This window comes from Oncorhynchus keta, chromosome 10, assembly GCF_023373465.1.
Source record: "Oncorhynchus keta strain PuntledgeMale-10-30-2019 chromosome 10, Oket_V2, whole genome shotgun sequence".
Taxonomy (NCBI): domain Eukaryota; kingdom Metazoa; phylum Chordata; class Actinopteri; order Salmoniformes; family Salmonidae; genus Oncorhynchus; species Oncorhynchus keta.
Genome location: NC_068430.1, coordinates 77,046,795 through 77,067,447, shown reverse-complemented (window position 1 = coordinate 77,067,447; position 20,653 = coordinate 77,046,795). Strand labels below are relative to the sequence as shown.

Here is a 20,653-nt window from a genome sequence, read left to right as displayed (position 1 = left end):
TGCTTCTATTCCTGTGGCCTCATGGTAGATGTAGTCTGTGTGTTTGTGTTTCAGTGACACTCTGATCCAGAGAGACTTACAGTTAGTGAGTCATTTAGCAGACACTCTGATCCAGAGAGACTTACAGTTAATGAGTCATTTAGCAGACACTCTGATCCAGAGACTTACAGTTAGTGAGTCATTTAGCAGACACTCTGATCCAGAGAGACTTACAGTTAGTGAGTCATTTAGCAGACACTCTGATCCAGAGACTTACAGTAGGGAGTCATTTAGTAGACACTCTGATCCAGAGAGACTTACAGTTAGTGAGTCATTTAGCAGACACTCTGATCCAGAGGACTTACAGTTAGTGAGTCATTTAGCAGACACTCTGATCCAGAGACTTACAGTTAGTGAGTCATTTAGCAGACACTCTGATCCAGAGAGACTTACAGTTAGTGAGTCATTTAGCAGACACTCTGATCCAGAGAGACTTACAGTTAGTGAGTCATTTAGCAGACACTCTGATCCAGAGAGACTTACAGTAGTGAGTCATTTAGCAGACACTCTGATCCAGAGAGACTTACAGTTAGTGAGTCATTTAGCAGACACTCTGATCCAGAGAGACTTACAGTTAGTGAGTCATTTAGCAGACACTCTGATCCAGAGAGACTTACAGTTAGTGAGTCATTTAGCAGACACTCTGATCCAGAGAGACTTACAGTTAGTGAGTCATTTAGCAGACACTCTGATCCAGAGTCATTTAGCAGACACTCTGATCCAGAGTCATTTAGCAGACACTCTGATCCAGAGTCATTTAGCAGACACTCTGATCCAGAGAGACTTACAGTTAGTGAGTCATTTAGCAGACACTCTGATCCAGAGAGACTTACAGTTAGTGAGTCATTTAGCAGACAGTCATTTAGCAGACACTGATCCAGAGAGACTTACAGTTAGTGAGTCATTTAGCAGACACTCTGATCCAGAGACTTACAGTTAGTGAGTCATTTAGCAGACACTCTGATCCAGAGAGACTTACAGTTAGTGAGTCATTTAGTAGACACTCTGATCCAGAGACTTACAGTTAGTGAGTCATTTAGCAGACACTCAGTTTGTGATTTCCAGAGAGACTTACAGTTAGTGAGTCATTTAGCAGACACTCTGATCCAGAGACTTACAGTTTGAGTCATTTAGCAGACACTCTGATCCAGAGACTTACAGTTAGTGAGTCATTTAGCAGACACTCTGCCCAGAGACTTACAGTTAGTGAGTCATTTAGCAGACACTCTGATCCAGAGACTTGTCACACTCTGATCCAGAGTTACAGTGAGTCATTTAGCAGACACTCTGATCCAGAGACTTACAGTTAGTGAGTCATTTAGCAGACACTCTGATCCAGTCATTTAGAGACTTGATCCAGTTAGTGAGTCATTTAGCAGACACTCTGATCCAGAGACTTACAGTTAGTGAGTCATTTAGCAGACACTCTGATCCAGAGAGACTTGCAGTTAGTGAGTCATTTAGCAGACACTCTGATCCAGAGACTTACAGTTAGTGAGTCATTTAGCAGACACTCTGATCCAGAGAGACTTACAGTTAGGGAGTCATTTAGCAGACACTCTGATCCAGAGAGACTTACAGTTAGTGAGTCATTTAGCAGACACTCTGATGACTTACCAGTGAGTCAGACTCTATCCAGTTACAGTAGTGAGTCATTTAGCAGACACTCTGATCCACTCTGAGTCCAGCAGACACTCTGATCCAGACTTACAGTGAGTCATTTAGCAGACACTCTGATCCAGAGAGACCAGTAGGGAGTCATTTAGAGACTCTATCCAACTTACAGTGAGTCATTTAGCAGACACTCTGATCCAGAGACTTACAGTTAGTGAGTCATTTAGCAGACACTCTGATCCAGAGAGACTTACAGTTAGTGAGTCATTTAGCAGACACTCTGATCCAGAGAGACTTACAGTTAGTGAGTCATTTAGCAGACACTCTGATCCAGAGAGACTTACAGTTAGTGAGTCATTTAGCAGACACTCTGATCCAGAGAGACTTACAGTTAGTGAGTCATTTAGCAGACACTCTGATCCAGAGAGACTTACAGTTAGTGAGTCATTTAGCAGACACTCTGATCCAGAGAGACTTACAGTTAGTGAGTCATTTAGCAGACACTCTGATCCAGAGAGACTTACAGTTAGTGAGTCATTTAGCAGACACTCTGATCCAGAGAGACTTACAGTTAGTGAGTCATTTAGCAGACACTCTGATCCAGAGAGACTTACAGTTAGTGAGTCATTTAGCAGACACTCTGATCCAGAGAGACTTACAGTTAGTGAGTCATTTAGCAGACACTCTGATCCAGAGAGACTTACAGTTAGTGAGTCATTTAGCAGACACTCTGATCCAGAGAGACTTACAGTTAGTGAGTCATTTGAGTCAGACACTCTGATCCAGAGACTTACAGAGAGTCTCACTCTGATCCAGAGAGACTTACAGTTAGTGAGTCATTTAGCAGATACACTGATCCAGAGAGACTTACAGTTAGTGAGTCATTTAGCAGACACTCTGATCCAGAGAGACTCAGTTAGTGTCATTTCCAGAGAGACTTACAGTTAGTGAGTCATTTAGCAGATACACTCTGATCCAGAGAGACTTGCAGTTAGTGAGTCATTTAGTAGACACTCTGATCCAGAGAGACTTACAGTTAGTGAGTCATTTAGCAGACACTCTGATCCAGAGAGACTTACAGTTAGTGAGTCATTTAGCACACTCTGATCCAGAGAGACTTACAGTTAGTGCGTTCACCTTATGATAGCTAGGTGAGACAACCACATCACAGTCATAGTGAGTACATTTTCCCTCAACAAAGTAGTTATCAGTAAAGTCAGTGTTAGTAGGAAAAGACAACTGCCTTTCTTTGTTTGTTTATTTATCTCCTCAGGAACATGTCAAGGGAGATCTGTTGTCTCCATCAATTGGTTTTCCTCTCTTGCTATTCCCCTTAGCTCAGACCCCATTCACGTAGTTAGATCCCTTTACACAGCCAGAATAAATACATTTAAATACATACATGCTTTTGTATACTAAAAAATGACATTGTTTTATGTTGGAGTTTCCCCTCCATGTTTGTTAGCTCAGTCCCACAGGTTAGGGTAGTATTATGATGTCATATCCTGTCTCTCTCCAGGCAAGTCCCACCTGGCCATCGTCCAGCGGGTCAACAACGAGGGTGAGGGTGACCCCTTTTATGAGGTCATGGGCATTGTGACCCTGGAGGACGTTATAGAGGAGATCATCAAGTCAGAGATACTGGACGAGACTGACCTCTACAGTACGTACACTCACACGCACACACACACACACACGCACGCACGCACGCACACACACACACACACACACACAATACTGCTGATTCTCAGTGTGTGTGCACCTGCATGTGCGTCCATCCATGTGTGTGTCTCCCTCTACATCTGATAACCTCTAAGTATTGTGTCTCCCTCTACATCTGATAACCTCTCTAAGTGTTGTGTCTCCCTCTACATCTGATAACCTCTCTAAGTATTGTGTCTCCCTCTACATCTGATAACCTCTCTAAGTGTTGTGTCTCCCTCTACATCTGATAACCTCTCTAAGTGTTGTGTCTCCCTCTACATCTGATAACCTCTCTAAGTGTTGTGTCTCCCTCTACATCTGATAACCTCTCTAAGTGTTGTGTCTCCCTCTACATCTCTCTAAGTATTGTGTCTCCCTCTACATCTGATAACCTCTCTAAGTGTTGTGTCTCCCTCTACATCTGATAACCTCTCTAAGTATTGTGTCTCCCTCTACATCTGATAACCTCTCTAAGTAATGTGTCTCCCTCTACATCTGATAACCTCTCTAAGTATTGTGTCTCCCTCTACATCTGATAACCTCTCTAAGTGTTGTCTCACCCTACATCTGATAAACTCTCTAGGTGTTGTGTCTCCCTCTACATCTGATAACCTCTCTAAGTATTGTGTCTCCCTCTACATCTGATAACCTCTCTAAGTATTGTGTCTCCCTCTACATCTGATAACCTCTCTAAGTGTTGTGTCTCCCTCTACATCTGATAAACTCTCTAGGTGTTGTGTCTCCCTCTACATCTGATAACCTCTCTAAGTATTGTGTCTCCCTCTACATCTGATAACCTCTCTAAGTGTTGTCTCCCCCTACATCTGTCTCCCTCTACATCTGATAACCTCTCTAAGTGTTTGTCTCCCTCTACATCTGATAACCTCTCTAAGTGTTGTGTCTCCCTCTACATCTGATAACCTCTCTAAGTGTTGTGTCTCCCTCTACATCTGATAACCTCTCTAAGTGTTGTGTCTCCCTCTACAGCTGATAACCTCTCTAAGTGTTGTGTCTCCCTCTACATCTGATAACCTCTCTAAGTGTTGTGTCTCCCTCTACATCTGATAACCTCTCTAAGTGTTGTGTCTCCCTCTACATCTGATAACCTCTCTAAGTGTTGTGTCTCCCTCTACATCTGATAACCTCTCTAAGTGTTGTGTCTCCCTCTACATCTGATAACCTCTCTAAGTGTTGTGTCTCCCTCTACATCTGATAACCTCTCTAAGTGTGTGTCTCCCTCTACATCTGATAACCTCTCTAAGTGTTGTCTCCCTCTACAGCTGATAACCTCTCTAAGTGCTGTCTCCCTCTACAGCTGATAACCTCTCTAAGTGTTGTGTCTCCCCATCTGATAACCTCTCTGCTAAGTGTTGTGTCTCCCTCTACATCTGATAACCTCTCTAAGTGTTGCTGATAACCTCTCTAAGTGTTGTCTCCCTCTACAGCTGATAACCTCTCTAAGTGTTGTGTCTCCCTCTAAGTGTTGTGTCTCCTCTACAGCTGATAACCTCTCTAAGTGTTGTGTCTCCCCCTCTGATAACAGCTGATAACCTCTCTAAGTGCTGTGTCTCCCTCTACAGCTGATAACCTCTCTAAGTGTTGTCTCCTCTACAGCTGATAACCTCTCTACAGCTGTGTTGTGTCTCTCCTCTACAGCTGATAACCTCTCTAAGTGTTGTGTCTCCCTCTACAGCTGATAACCTCTCTAAGTGTTGTGTCTCCCTCTACAGCTGATAACCTCTCTAAGTGTTGTCTCCCTCTACAGCTGATAACCTCTCTAAGTGCTGTCTCCCTCTACAGCTGATAACCTCTCTAAGTGCTGTCTCCCTCTACAGCTGATAACCTCTATAAGTGTTGTCTCCCTCTACAGCTGATAACCTCTCTAAGTGCTGTCTCCCTCTACAGCTGATAACCTCTCTAAGTGCTGTCTCCCTCTACAGCTGATAACCTCTCTAAGTGCTGTCTCCCTCTACAGCCTATAACCTCTCTAAGTGTTGTCTCCCTCTACAGCTGATAACCTCTCCAAGTGCTGTCTCCCTCTACAGCTGATAACCTCTCTAAGTGTCTCCCTCTTCAGCCTATAACCTCTCTAAGTGTTGTCTCCCTCTACAGCCTATAACCTCTCTAAGTGCTGTCTCCCTCTACAGCCTATAACCTCTCTAAGTGCTGTCTCCCTCTACAGCCTATAACCTCTCTAAGTGTTGTGTCTCCCTCTACAGCTGATAACCTCTCTAAGTGCTGTCTCCCTCTACAGCTGATAACCTCTCTAAGTGCTGTCTCCCTCTACAGCTGATAACCTCTCTAAGTGCTGTCTCCCTCTACAGCCTATAACCTCTCTAAGTGTTGTCTCCCTCTACAGCTGATAACCGTACTAAGCGTCGTGTTTCTCACCATGAGAGGAAGCAGCAGGACTTCTCCATCTTTAAGCTGTCGGAGAACGAGATGAAGGTGAAGATCTCTCCCCAGCTCCTCCTCGCCACGCACCGCTTCCTCTCCACAGGTAGGCCCATTTTGATGTCACTTCCTCTCCACTGTGAGGTCACTTCCTGAGTGTTAAATAATGAAATATATCATCTCTGTGGAAGTAAGTTGTTCTCAATTTGAGGCCTGGTAAAAAACAACCCATTGAATAGTAAAGAATGTTTACCAGTTATTACAAATGACCCTTTTCTTATTACTTTTCCACTGACTTTCTCATGTCTTCCTCTCTATCCCTCTTTCATCTCTCCCCTTTTACTACCCTCTTCTCCTACCTCTTCTATCCCTCTTTCATCTCTCCCCTTTTACTACCCTCTCCTCCTACCTCTTCTATCCCTCTTTCATCTCTCCCCTTTTACTACCCTCTCCTCCTACCTCTTCTATCCCTCTTTCATCTCTCCCCTTTTACTATCCTCTCCTCCTACCTACCTCTTCTATCCCTCTTTCATCTCTCCCCTTTCATCTTTACTACCCTCTCCTCCTCCTCCCTACCTCTTCCCTCTTTCATCTCTCCCCTTTTACTACCCTCTCCTCCTACCTCTTCTATCCCTCTTTCATCTCTCCCCTTTACTATCCTCTCCTCCTACCTCTTCTATCCCTCTTTCATCTCTCCCCTTTCCCCTTTACTACTACCCTCTTTCATCTCTCCCCTTTTACTACCCTCTCCTCTTCTATCCCCTTTCCTACCTCTTCTATCCCTCTTTCATCACTTCCTCTTTTCTTTTACTACCCTCTCCTCTTTCACCTTTTTACCCTCTTCTATCCCTCTTTCATCTCTCCCCTTTTACTTCCCTCTCCTCCTACCTCTTCTATCCCTCTTTCATCTCTCCCCTTTTACTACCCTCTCCTCCTACCTCTTCTATCCCTCTTTCATCTCTCCCCTTTTACTACCCTCTCCTCCTACCTCTTCTATCCCTCTTTCATCTCTCCCCTTTTACTACCCTCTCCTCCTACCTCTTCTATCCCTCTTTCATCTCTCCCCTTTTACTACCCTCTCCTCCTACCTCTTCTATCCCTCTTTCATCTCTCCCTTTTACTATCCCTCTTTACTACCCTCTCCTCCTACCTCTTCTATCCCTCTTTCATCTCTCCCCTTTTACTACCCTCTCCTCCTACCTCTTCTATCCCTCTTTCATCTCTCCCCTTTTACTACCCTCTCCTCCTACCTCTTCTATCCCTCTTTCATCTCTCCCCTTTTACTACCCTCTCCTCCTACCTCTTCTATCCCTCTTTCATCTCTCCCCTTTTACTACCCTCTCCTCCTACCTCTTCTATCCCTCTTTCATCTCTCCCCTTTTACTACCCTCTCCTCCTACCTCTTCTATCCCTCTTTCATCTCTCCCCTTTTACTACCCTCTCCTCCTACCTCTTCTATCCCTCTTTCATCTCTCCCCTTTTACTACCCTCTCCTCCTACCTCTTCTATCCCTCTTTCATCACTCCCCTTTTACTACCCTCTCCTCCTACCTCTTCTATCCCTCTTTCATCTCTCCCCTTTTACTACCCTCTCCTCCTACCTCTTCTATCCCTCTTTCATCTCTCCCATTTTACTACCCTCTCCTCCTACCTCTTCTATCCCTCCCTCCCTCCCCACCTCCCTCCCTCCCCACCTCCCTCCCTCCCTCCCCTCCTCCTGTAGAGGTGGAGCCCTTCAAGCCAACCCACCTATCAGAGAAGATCTTACTGCGTCTCATTAAACACCCCAGTGTGGTCCAGGAGCTGAGCTACGATGACAAGAACAAACTGGCCCCACAGCACTTCCTGTTTCAGAGAAACAAACCTGTTGATTACTTCATCCTGTTACTACAGGTATAAACGCCCGCAATAATTGTCCCTTAGCAATAAATCAAATTGATTTGATGTATGTTATTGATAGGAGAGTAGAGAACCGACAGGACAGTGAGGAGATAAGTGTGTCAAAGCAGAGAAGGATTCGATCTCACACAGAGAGACGCAGAGTGGACAAAACATTAGGAACACCGTGCTAATATTGAGTTTCACCTCCTTTTGCCACAGCCTCAATTCATCGAGATAAATGTACGAGGTGTCGAAAGCGTTCCACAGGGATGCTGGTCCATGTTGACTCCAGTGCTTCCCACAGTTGTGTCAAGTTTTGGTGGTGGACCATTCTTGATACACACCGGAACTTCTGAGCGTGAAAAAACCCAGCAGCATTGCAGTTCTTGACTTACTCAAACCGGTGCGCCTGTACTACCCGTTCAAAGGCACTTAACTATGTTGTCTTGCCCATTCACCCTCTGAACGGTACACATACACAGTCCATGTCTCAATTGTCTCAAGGCTTAAAAATCCTTCTTTAAACTGTCTCCTCCCCTTCATCGACACTGATTGAAGTGGATTTAACAAGTGACATCAATAAGGGATCATAGCTTTAACCTGGATTCACCTGGTCAGTCTATGTCATGGAAAGAGCAGGTGTTCCTAATGTTTTGTATACTCAGTATATCATGTGGTGCAGGTGGAGGTGCTGACTGCTACAACAACCCTGGTTTTATATATAGCTTGGAACTTCTAGAATGTGGCTTAGACACACATCAGGGAACTTGACCATTTCTCTGTCCTGTGTGTCCAGGGTCGTGTGGAGGTGGAGTTTGGTAAAGAGGCTCTGAGGTTTGAGAACGGAGCGTTCGCCTACTACGGGGTGCCTGCCATCATGCCCACAGGTAACTCACTTTTATTTTACCTTTATTTAACTAGGCAAGATCAGTTAAGAACAAATTCTTATTTTCAATGACGGCCTAGGAACAGTGGGTTAACTGCCTGTTCAGGGGCAGAACGACAGATTTGTACTTTGTCAGCTCAGGGGTTTGAACTTGCAACCTTCCGGTTACTAGTCCAACGCTCTAACCACTGCCGCCCCACTCACTCACTCACTCACTCACTCACTCACTCACAAACATTAACACATGAATATTGAGAAACAGCCTGTGCACATTACAAGCTCAAAGAAAACAAAATGTTTCATGAGAAACATAACAGATTACACTTACATTATCTGGACTGTCCCATTGCATAGACCAGAGAGTGGTAGAACACTATCTCATCCCTGTCTGACTCATTACCATCCTGTATGATTCAGTCCACAGAACCCCCTCCCGTAGCAGTGGTCTGGACCGGTCTGACTCTATGCTGTATGGGGGCAGTCTGGGCCAACTCAACGGAGGGGGGAGCGTCTACCTGCCTGACTACTCTGTTAGGCAGCTCACACACCTGCAGGTCATTAAGGTAGGCCTACCTAGACTACGGTACAGTACAGCCCCGCCCACCTCACGTTACCTGGATACACCTGCTCCAACACCATTTGGGGGACCGTGGCTCATTGCGCTCTAGCGACTCCATGTGGCGGGCCGGGCGCCTGCAGGCTGACTACGGCCGTCAGTTGAACGGTGTTTCCTCCGACACATTGGCGCGACTGGCTACCGGGTTAAGTGGGCGAGCGTTAAGGAGCACGGTTTGGCAGGTCATGTTTTGGAGGACACCTGACTTGACCTTCGCCTCTACCGAGCCCGTTGGGGAGTTGCAGTGATGAGACAAGATCGTAATTGAATTTGGGAGAGAAAGGAGGTCAAATAAAATAAATTAATAATAAAGGTCCCAAATAGCACCCTATTCTTTATACAGTGCACTACTTTATACATAGTCCTATGGTCCTTGGTCAAAAAGTGTGGTGGACTTCATAGGAAAAAGTGTGTAATTTGTGATGCAACCTTGTAGCTTAGTCAGAGCTCTGGTACAGTACAGCCTCTAACTTCGACCTATGACTATTTATGACCTACGACCTTTCTTTGACCTTCGACTTCTGAACCCCAGATCACCCGTAGCCACTACCAGAATGCCCTGACAGCCACTCTGATGGACAGCTCCCCCCAGACCCCCGACACAGACGCCCGGCTCACAGACGGGAACACTCCCGACCTCCCTGTCCCGGAGCAGAGTGGAGACCACCTCCTCCCCCCCAGAGAGACCCGGCCCAGCTCGGCCAGAACCAGAGGACAGCAGTCCTCCGTCCCACACAGCACCTCTCTGCTCAACGAGAAGAACCGCATCGTCCGTAAGTCAACCATACTGGAGGAGGGAGGTAGAGAGAGAATAGACTTACTCCCTTTGCTTACTCCCCCTACAGGCAGTAAATCAGACGGTCAGAACAGCCCCAGTGACTGTGTGTATAATAACTGTCCTGTCTCCCCTACAGGCAGTAAATCAGACGGTCAGAACAGCCCCAGTGACTGTGTGTATCATAACTGTCCTGTCTCTCCCTACAGGCAGTAAATCAGACGGTCAGAACAGCCCCAGTGACTGTGTGTATAATAACTGTCCTGTCTCTCCCTACAGGCAGTAAATCAGACGGTCAGAACAGCCCCAGTGACTGTGTGTATCATAACTGTCCTGTCTCTCCCTACAGGCAGTAAATCAGACGGTCAGAACAGCCCCAGTGACTGTGTGTATCATAACTGTCCTGTCTCTCCCTACAGGCAGTAAATCAGACGGTCAGAACAGCCCCAGTGACTGTGTGTATCATAACTGTCCTGTCTCTCCCTACAGGCAGTAAATCAGACGGTCAGAACAGCCCCAGTGACTGTGTGTATCATAACTGTCCTGTCTCTCCCTACAGGCAGTAAATCAGACGGTCAGAACAGCCCCAGTGACTGTGTGTATCATAACTGTCCTGTCTCTCCCTACAGGCAGTAAATCAGACGGTCAGAACAGCCCCAGTGACTGTGTGTATCATAACTGTCCTGTCTCCCCCTACAGGCAGTAAATCAGACGGTCAGAACAGCCCCAGTGACTGTGTGTATCATAACTGTCCTGTCTCTCCCTACAGGCAGTAAATCAGACGGTCAGAACAGCCCCAGTGACTGTGTGTATCATAACTGTCCTGTCTCTCCCTACAGGCAGTAAATCAGACGGTCAGAACAGCCCCAGTGACTCCGTGTTCCTCAGGATGGATGAGATCTCGTACATCAGAGAGGAGCACTCAGAGAGGGACGGCACCAACGGTAAGAGAATACAGGGAGGAACAGAGGATGGGATGGAAGACTGGAGAATAAGGAGGATGTTGGTGATGAGGGAAGACATTTAACACAGAAACAACATCCACAGTTTACTATGGAGATTGATAACTCTCTCTCTCTCTCTCTCTCTCTCTCTCTCTCTCTCTCTCTCTCTCTCTCTCTCTCTCTCTCTCTCTCTCATTCTCTCTCTCTCTTCTCATTCTCTCTTCTCTCTCTCTCTCTCTCTCTCTCTCATTCTCTCTCTCTCTCGCTCTCTCAGACACAGCCTCTGTTGCTATAGAAACGGACGCCCCCTCCTCTTTCATCAGTACTCTGTCTCTGAGTGGATCAGAGGACACACTGGGCAAGAAACTACTGCTCAAACTCAGTGAGTCACACACACACAACATACACAACATCCAGTACACAAGCGCACAAGCATGCATACACACAAAGACACACACACACAACATACACAACATACACAACATACAGCACACAAGCATGCATACACACAAATACACACACACACAACATACACAACATCCAGTACACACGCACACAAACATGCATACACACAAAGACACACACACCTTTACTCTCTTGCATTCTAACACCTGTGTGTCAATCCATTTGCCCACACACACACATACAACCATTTAAATCTCATCCCAGCCACTGTGAAGGCACAAACCCAACAACCCCACGGTGTGTGTCCCCTCCACCAGTCACTTTGTCATGTTAGGCTACGTCCCAAATAGCACTTCATTCCCAGGGGTCCTGGTCAAAAGTAGTGCACTAAATAGGGAGTAGAGTGTGCCATTTGGGATGCACCCTTAGTAACAGTCTAAATCCTGAGCCTTTCTCTTTCCCTGCACCTCTGCTCCATGAACAGCTGTGTCCTAGCAACCAGTCATTCATTGGGCCCTGCCTCCCTCTGCCAAGAGTATTTTCTCTGGAGGCCCCCCTAACGGAACCCCTGGCCCCTCACAGTGTGTGTGTACCACTCTGGCCCATCACTCTGACCTCCACTCTCTCTCTCCCTCTCTCTCTCTCTCTCTCCTCTCTCTCTCCTCCCTCCTCTCTCTCTCTCTCCCTCTCTCTCTCTCTCTCCCTCTCTCTCTCTCTCTCTCTCTCTCTCTCTCTCTCTCTCTCTCTCTCTCTCTCAATCTCTCTCTCTCTCTCTCTCTCTCTCTCCTCTCTCTCTCTCTCTCTCTCTCTCTCTCTCTCTCTCTCTCTCTCTCTCTCTCTCTCTCTCTCTCTCTCTCTCTCTCTCTCTCTCTCTCTCTCTCTCTCTCTCTCTCTCTCTCTCTCTCTCTACCACTCTCCATCTCACTCTCTCTCACTCTCTCACATAGGAGAGCCAACTAGTGTGTTCCTCTCTTCTCTCTCGACTGGCCCACTGCTGAAAGAGCTATGGAGAATGAATGTTAAGTGAGCCTCCCAAGTGTTACACCATTCCCAAAGCTCTGTGGGTCCTGTTCAAAAGTAGTGCACTTAATAGGGAACAGTGTGTCAGTTGGGATGCAAGCCTGAGTGTTTCTCTGCTCAGTACCCCCCCCATGTGGTACCTCTCTGAGCCAAAGAGCAGCAGAATGGTCTCATTTCAGTAAAAGGCTGAAACTGGACCAAAATCACAACACGTTGCAGGAAATAGGCAATAAAATCCTGGTCAGAAGTAGTGAACTAAATGCCATTTACCAAGTAGTTGTGAAGACATTGTCTTTGTCCAATTCATTGATTCACAATTAATAGTATTCATGAAATGTAGATACTTTTTCCAATTTACATTTATATGTTTTCCAATTAATAGTACATTTATTTCAATAAAATGTTTATATTTTTCAATTAAATGTACATTTTTTAAAATAAAAATGTATAATGTTTCAGTTAGATGTATTTTTTCCATACATGGTTTTTCTCTGTTAAATGTATACATTTTTTCAATTTAATATCTATATGTGTCAATATATATATTTTTTTAAATTATTATTTCTCCTCAGGTCACAAGAAGAGGAAAAAGTCTCGGGAAGGAGACAAGACACCTGAGGAGACATCAGAGCAGCCGCTGCTCAAGACCTAGCGGTGTGTGTGTGTGTGTGTGTGTGTGTGTGTGTGTGTGTGTGTGTATGGACTAACTCAAACTATCATCAACAGCCTATTTCCCTCTTTTTGATCGTTTGTCAGACGTTTCTGCAACGTTTGTCAGACGTTTCTGCAACGTTTGTCAGACGATCCAGTCACTAGTTGACCACTCAGATGTCCCAACCAACATTCTAAAGGGACATTCTAAAGGGAAACAGAAGGATATAACAGCACATAGAAAAGATAGACCTCATCTCCCCCTAACACCCCCACAGTCTCTGATCTTAGACCGAACCAAATGGGAGGAACGGAAGCTACCATGTCATCATGAACCTGGGGGGGGTTTTCTTCTTGAATGTTTCATGTCGAAGTGGCTAATGGATTTGAAGACAAAGGATGTCAGGAGAAGAGAGGAGGTTTTTGGTTTAAGCCACTGTCACAATTTAATTCACCCCCCCTCTTACAAAAGAATTTAATTGGCCCTGTTGGAGCTGTGACAAGGAAACCAAAGACTATGTAGATATCATCAGTGCACAGAAGAATATTCACCATGCGCCCTTATAAAGAGCTCATCCATTCCTTCTTCAGGTGGTTTTATGGATGCTGTGTCACTTGTGTTATTTAATAGTGAATGTTTATTACTATTCTCTTCTGTCCTCTTTCCTATCTACTGTCTAACGGGGGAATCCTAACTTCACTTGAGTGGATGTTCATGCATTGATATCAATGGGAGACTTCAGTGAAACATCTATTTAGGATTCACCCAGAAGTTGACTTGTCAGAATGGACTCATGCTATAGTGGTGTAAGGGGTTTAAAAGGACTGGAGACGGTTTAGGGTTTGAATGCCTTACTAAAGAGAAAGTCTTCAATCTGCATGTTTTAGGTACTAGCTGAGCACCATGTAGATCTCTATTCTCTCAGCCCGACTGTTATCACAACTTCCTCAAACAGTGGGTATGAGAACTGACCAGTCACGAGAACGGACCAGTCTCTTCCAAATGATGTATATGAGCAATACTGAAACTCTTCTACACAGTTGTGAACGGGACACATCCAAAAGACGCTACTAATGTAGGATATGCCATTAGGAAACATCTTGTTGTAGAGAATACTTATTTGATCTGACAAGCTGTACCGTAAGACCCATGTTTCTCTCTCTCTCTCTGGGTTAAGACCACGGGTCTCTGCTCTGACTGGGTTTGTGCCGATTCAGGTTTGTGCCACTGCACCACAGTGGGGGGAGAAAGATGGGGGCGGAGAGAAAGGGAGAGGGGTAGAGGGAGGAGGGAGGGGAGGAGAGGAGGGAGGGGATGGGAGGAGGGAGAGGGGAGGGAGGCTAGAGGGAGAGGGATAGGAGAGATGGGAGGGAGGGAGGGGATAGAGAGAGAGGAGGGAGGAGAGAGAAGCAGAGAAGCAGAGGATGGGGGCTAGAGGGAGAGGGATAGAGGGAGGGGAGGGGAGAGGAGAGGGAGGAGGAGGAGGGGGGGAGGGATAGAGAGAGGAGGGAGGAGGATGGGGGCTAGAGGGGAGAGGGAGGGAGGAGGATGGGGGAGGGAGGGAGGGGAGGGAGGGGAGGGAGGGGAGGGGAGGAGGAGAAGCAGAGGATGGGGGCTAGAGGGAGAGAGAGAGGGGAGGAGAGCAGAGGATGGGGGGAGAGGGGAGGAGGAGAGGGGGAGAGAGGGATAGAGAGGAGGAGGAGGATGGGGGCTAGAGGGATAGAGAGAGGAGGGAGGAGGATGGGGGGCTAGAGGGATAGAGAGAGGAGGAGGAGGAGGGAGGGGATGAGAGGGAGAGAGGAGGAGGAGGGAGGAGGAGAGGAGGGGGGGGCTAGAGGGGAGAGGGATAGAGAGAGAGGGGGGATGGGGGAGAGGGGAGGGAGGAGGATGGGGGGCTAGAGGGATAGAGAGAGGAGGGAGGAGGATGGGGGCTAGAGGGATAGAGAGAGGAGGGAGGAGGATGGGGGGCTAGAGGGAGAGGGAGGAGGGAGGAGGATGGGGGCTAGAGGGAGGGGAGGGGGATGAGGAGGGAGGAGGATGGGGGAGAGGGGGAGGAGGAGAAGCAGAGGATGGGGGGCTAGAGGGATAGAGAGGAGGGAGGGGAGGAGAGAGGGAGGGGAGAAGAGGCATAGAGGATGGGGGGCTGGGAGAAAAAGGAAATGTGAGGGATGGAGAGAAAGGGTAAAGGGGGAGTGATGCTCTGTGGCTCCTGTCATTGGTCAGTGAGGAGGAGAGAAGAGCATCCTTCCTTGGAAAACAGGAAAAAGTGCTGACTCACTATGCTGCATGGGAGTAGAGGCAACAGCCAATCAGAACCCTCATCCTCTTCACTGACACAATGGCCCTGTTTTTAACTGGAGTAAGATGAGACTGATGTAAGGTCAGTTTTGTTTTTCACCTCAATGGTTAGGGTTAGGATTTGGGGAGGGGAATCTGATTCTAGATCTGTGCCTGTCAGCAACTTCTATATGGAGGTATTTTAACACAATGCATTTTTAAAGTGCTATTTGTCTCACAAATGGTCCTAAATTGAAATGGATAAATTGGACAGATGGTCAGGACTGGAGAACCCTGGAGTATGGGGAGAGAGTGGCACCTACACAGAACGTAATACAGAGATATAGCTTTTTATAGAAGAGAGATGCATATATGACAGACAGAGTTTATAATGACTATGGGTAAATGAACTCTGGGCATTTTAACAGGGGAAAACCCCTTGGATTTTTGCATTAAAAAAATGTACAGAATTAAAAAGAGTCACAAGTTTCAGCTGTCTGATTTTTTTAGTGTTCAGACTTCGAACAATAATGTTTTTGTTTATTCCAGTTGCTGACAATTATTATGCAGGGCCCGGAGTTTTCTTGTCAGGTTAGGAAAAACTCTGGGCCATAGTTATAACTAATGTCTTAAGGACAAATCACACCATAAGGAACATCACCACTGTGGGACGTAAAAATCACTTTGTGTATTTCTGGGGAATTTCTCTCATTAAAATTTGCATAGACACAAAATATTATCATTAACCATTTTTAATAGTTGGTGAAGGGATTCGGGGTGTCTGGGATTGAGTGTCCACACAGTGGACCCCAGGAAGAGGCGCTGCTGCTTTCACAACAGGTAATGGGGATCCTAATAAAATACTCAAAACACGTATGTGCTCAGTAAATGACCTGCTGGATGTAGATGAACGGTGGCAATTCAACATGGAGAATCTTTTTGGAAATGAAAACAGAAAATGTCGTCTGATATTCTGTGGTCAGAGGCAGTAGGTCGACCAGTCAGCCGACCGGTGCTTTGAACCGTTCGTCGGCAGTGTTTAGTCTTTTAAAACTACAGTAAAAACAGCCATGGACACAGGTAGAGGAAACAGGAGAAATGACATTCAGTTTAGTACACGATTCATCATTTATTATTATGAAATGCACAGACAGGATGTCAATATAACGGCGTGAGGCTGTGTGTTGGAAGACCAACTGTATGTGTTCTGTGAACAAAACATCAAAACAAACACATCACTGATAAAGGCAGTGGTTAACAATCCTTCATAAGCAGCATTATTATGAGTAAGAGTCTTAACACCAAGTACATGCCGAACACGGAACCTAAGACACAGACATTTATGTGGTTCAACTGTTACCACAGTAGTGGTATGTGCTTTTCCTATAGGACATATCTGCATATAGCTGCTCAAAAGGTTATATCACCCTATCAGAGGGCATTTCCTGTTAACGTTTGACCTATAGGCACATGCATGAACTGTAAAGAACCTTTCAAGCCTGTCACATGACATCACAGAGCATTTGATCCACAATGCACCATTTCACACGTTCTAGAATGTTGTTAAATGGAACCAGTTGTAAAGAAAAGACTTTCAGAAGCGTTGTGGTCGTCTGTAGATAGGAGGTCTGGGGGCTCGCATGTACAATTCATTTTACACTAACTTTTCACTCAACTTCTGGCAATGCTTCACTTTCAAGTGCTCTGAAACATTTTTTTTTTTAAAAACCAAAGTGCACACAGTCATCTTTTATACATTTTCAAAACCGGAAATGGCACAATAAAATAAATAAAAGGCAACATAACGATCGCCAGAAGAGTGAAATACTTCGACTAGAGGTCTGCGTTCAGATTGTTTAAAGATGTCTCAGTAATCTGAGGAGGAGAGAAGATGGACAGAAACCAGTTATACTGTTGATCATTAACATTGATTGCTGTGAACACGTGTCATATCATCGCTCTTCTAAATTTGACAACCAATAGATGGTTAAAGCACTGCTTATAGAGAAAGGGTGTGTTGTCACAGAAGGGGGTGCCTGACGAGACCACACGTGACAATTAACAGTACTTCCTGTGGTGGACAGGAAGCAGAAAGTAGCTGGATGCGGAGGGAGGGCGGGGCCTTACTGGACCTTGGACACGGTCTCATGGATGGACTCTGCGACATAGTCGATGTTCTTGGAGGTGAGGCCACACATGTTGATACGACCGCTGGCCATCAGGTAGACATGCTTCTCCTTAATCATGTACTGCACCTGCTTAGCTGTAGGGAAAAAGGAGAGGGAGGGAGAAAGGAGAGGGAGGGAGAAAGGAGAGGGAGGGAGAAAGGAGAGGGAGGAAGAAAGAAGAGGGAGGAAGAAAGAGAATGTTATTAAAATTTACAGTCAACTGTCTATGTTGATCATGTAATCAATCTGCTTAGCTGTAGGCTGTAGGGAGGGAGAGAGAGGAAACATATCTAAGTTGTAGAATTGTATCTGCGTGTGAGGATCTGCGTGTGAGGATCTGCGTGTGAGGATCTGCGTGTGAGGATCTGCGTGTGTAGTTGAGCGTGGATGTTTCTGTAACTTACTGAGAAAATTCCATTAAAAACTCAGTCGTCTCCGACAAGCGCCAGTCTCATACTGCCCGGGGCATCGCTTCATATTTTAGCAATAAAAACGCCCGGTCAAAAAAAGTGTGATTACAGGTGCACAGACTATGACCGGTCTGCTAGGAGGTGTCTGGGTACATGTCTGTGTGTCTGGGAAACTCTTACGGTTCAGTTTGGTGAAGCTGAACATGCCGGTCTGCTAGGAGGTGTCTGGGTACATGTCTGTATGTCTGGGAAACTCTTACGGTTCAGTCTGGTGAAGCTGAACATGCCGGTCTGCTAGGAGGTGTCTGGGTACATGTCTGTGTGTCTGGGAAACTCTTACGGTTCAGTCTGGTGAAGCTGAACATGCCGGTCTGCTAGGAGGTGTCTGGGTACATGTCTGTGTGTCTGGGAAACTCTTACGGTTCAGTCTGGTGAAGCTGAACATGCCGGTCTGCTAGGAGGTGTATTGGTACATGTCTGTGTGTCTGGGAAACTCTTACGGTTCAGTCTGGTGAAGCTGAACATGCCGGTCTGCTAGGAGGTGTCTGGGTACATGTCTGTGTGTCTGGGAAACTCTTACGGTTCAGTCTGGTGAAGCTGAACATGCCGGTCTGCTAGGAGGTGTCTGGGTACATGTCTGGTGTCTGGGAAACTCTTACGGTTCAGTTTGGTGAAGCTGAACATGCCGGTCTGCTAGGAGGTGTATTGGTACATGTCTGTGTGTCTGGGAAACTCTTACGGTTCAGTCTGGTGAAGCTGAACATGCCGGTCTGCTAGGAGTTGTGTCTGGGTACATGTCTGTGTGTCTGGGAAACTCTTACGGTTCAGTCTGGTGAAGCTGAAAATGCCGGTCTGCTAGGAGGTGTCTGGGTACATGTCTGTGTGTCTGGTGTCTCAAACTCTTACGGTTCAGTCTGGTGAAGCTGAACATGCCGGTCTGCTAGGAGGTGTCTGGGTACATGTCTGTGTGTCTGGGAAACTCTTACGGTTCAGTCTGGTGAAGCTGAACATGCCGGTCTGCTAGGAGGTGTCTGGGTACATGTCTGTGTGTCTGGGAAACTCTTACCTTCAGTCTGGTGAAGCTGAACATGCCTTCTGCTAGGAGGTGTCTGGGTACATGTCTGTGTGTCTGGGAAACTCTTACGGTTCAGTCTGGTGAAGCTGAACATGCCGGTCTGCTAGGAGGTGTCTGGGTACATGTCTGTGTGTCTGGGAAACTCTTACGGTTCAGTCTGGTGAAGCTGAACATGCCGGTCTGCTAGGAGGTGTATTGGTACATGTCTGTGTGTCTGGGAAACTCTTACGGTTCAGTCTGGTGAAGCTGAACATGCCGGTCTGCTAGGAGGTGTATTGGTACATGTCTGTGTGTCTGGGAAACTCTACGGTTCAGTCCAGTGAAGCTGAACATGTCTCTCTGAGTGATGTTACCCTTCCTACAGGGGTGTGAGAGAGAAGAGAGAGAATGAGCGATTAGATGTGGTCCCTTCAACTGGTCTCAACTGGTCTCTCATCAACAATCAAGCCAGGATTACCCTTCCTACAGGGGGGAGAGAGAAGAGAGATGGTTAGTTCAGCCTTCAGCTGGTCTCATCAACAGGACGTTACCCTTCCTACAGGGGGAGGGGAGAGGAGAGAGGTCAGCCAGCTGGTCATCAACAGGATTACCCTTCCTACAGGGGGAGAGAGAGAGAAGAGAGATGGTTAGTTCAGCCTTCAGCTGGTCTCATCAACAGGACGTTACCCTTCCTACAGGGGGAGGAGAGAGAAGAGAGAGAGAGAGAGTTGGTTAGTTCAGCCTTCAGCTGGTCTCATCAACAGGACGTTACCCTTCCTACAGGGGGAGGAGAGAGAGAGAGAGAGAGAGTTGGTTAGTTCAGCCTTCAGCTGGTCTCATCAACAGGACGTTACCCTTCCTACAGGGGGAGGAGAGAGAGAGAGAGAGAGAGAGTTGGTTAGTTCAGCCTTCAGCTGGTCTCATCAACAGGACGTTACCCTTCCTACAGGGGGAGGAGGGAGAAGAGAGAGAGAGAGTTGGTTAGTTCAGCCTTCAGCTGGTCTCATCAACAGGACGTTACCCTTCCTACAGGGGGAGGAGAGAGAAGAGAGAGAGAGAGTTGGTTAGTTCAGCCTTCAGCTGGTCTCATCAACAGGACGTTACCCTTCCTACAGGGGGAGGAGGGAGAAGAGAGAGGGAGAGAGTTGGTTAGTTCAGCCTTCAGCTGGTCTCATCAACAGGACGTTACCCTTCCTACAGGGGGAGGAGAGAGAAGAGAGGGAGAGAGAGAGAGTTGGTTAGTTCAGTCTTCAGCTGGTCTCATCAACAGGACGTTACCCTTCCTACAGGGGGAGGAGAGAGAAGAGAGGGAGAGAGAGAGAGTTGGTTAGTTCAGCCTTCAGCTGGTCTCATCAACAGGACGTTACCCTTCCTACAGGGGGGAGAGAGAAGAGAGAGAGAGAGTTGGTTAGTTCAGCCTTCAGCTGGTCTCATCAACAGGACGTTACCCTTCCTACAGCTGGGGGAGGAGGAGAGAGAGAGAGAGAGAGAGTTGGTTAGTTCAGCCTTCAGCTGGTCTCATCAACAGGACGTTACCCTTCCTACAGGGGGAGGAGAGGAGAGAGAGAGAGAGAGAGTTGGTTAGTTCAGCCTTCAGCAGGAGGGAGAGAGAGAGAGAGAGTTGGATTAGTTCAGCCTTCAGCTGGTTCTCATCAACAGGACGTTACCCTTCCTACAGGGGGGAGGGGGGGAGAGAGAGAGAGAGAGTTGGTTAGTTCAGCCTTCAGCTGGTCTCATCAACAGGACGTTACCCTTCCTACAGGGGGGAGAGAGAGAGAGAGAGAGAGTTGGTTAGTTCAGCCTTCAGCTGGTCTC

General features: G+C 46.8%; 1 protein-coding gene and 3 long non-coding RNA genes across 8 annotated transcripts in view; 2 read left to right on the top strand and 2 right to left on the bottom strand.

The window, feature by feature from the left end:
• The window catches only part of LOC118375598 (metal transporter CNNM1-like), a 19,896-nt gene extending 6,782 nt beyond the window's left edge, over positions 1-13,114 (top strand). Inside the window, exons 2-10 of the mRNA XM_052528035.1 lie at positions 3,173-3,316; positions 5,717-5,857; positions 7,474-7,643; positions 8,428-8,518; positions 8,935-9,080; positions 9,666-9,906; positions 10,748-10,852; positions 11,127-11,234; positions 12,850-13,114. Of these exons, the coding sequence (XP_052383995.1) occupies positions 3,173-3,316; positions 5,717-5,857; positions 7,474-7,643; positions 8,428-8,518; positions 8,935-9,080; positions 9,666-9,906; positions 10,748-10,852; positions 11,127-11,234; positions 12,850-12,929 (1,226 nt within the window). The 3' untranslated portion in view covers positions 12,930-13,114. The remainder of the gene's footprint in view (positions 1-3,172; positions 3,317-5,716; positions 5,858-7,473; positions 7,644-8,427; positions 8,519-8,934; positions 9,081-9,665; positions 9,907-10,747; positions 10,853-11,126; positions 11,235-12,849) is intronic.
• Positions 5,880-7,068, bottom strand: LOC127932412 (uncharacterized). The gene is made up of 3 exons (XR_008145165.1): positions 6,902-7,068; positions 6,640-6,839; positions 5,880-6,210 (listed from the first exon to the last, which is right to left on the bottom strand). It is a non-coding gene; the product is annotated as an uncharacterized LOC127932412 (long non-coding RNA).
• A 3,196-nt stretch (positions 13,115-16,310) lies between the features above and the next one.
• On the bottom strand, positions 16,311-19,203 carry LOC127932407 (uncharacterized). Its single transcript, XR_008145151.1, has 2 exons — positions 19,168-19,203; positions 16,311-17,469 (listed from the first exon to the last, which is right to left on the bottom strand). It is a non-coding gene; the product is annotated as an uncharacterized LOC127932407 (long non-coding RNA).
• Positions 17,480-19,031, top strand: LOC127932408 (uncharacterized). 5 transcript variants are annotated; one of them, XR_008145153.1, is made up of 4 exons: positions 17,480-18,005; positions 18,086-18,245; positions 18,326-18,405; positions 18,890-19,031. It is a non-coding gene; the product is annotated as an uncharacterized LOC127932408 (long non-coding RNA). The 5 variants fall into 5 exon arrangements; XR_008145155.1 differs by having other exon boundaries at positions 17,480-17,925; positions 18,086-18,405; XR_008145154.1 differs by having other exon boundaries at positions 18,166-18,405.
• Positions 19,204-20,653: the final 1,450 nt, after the last annotated feature.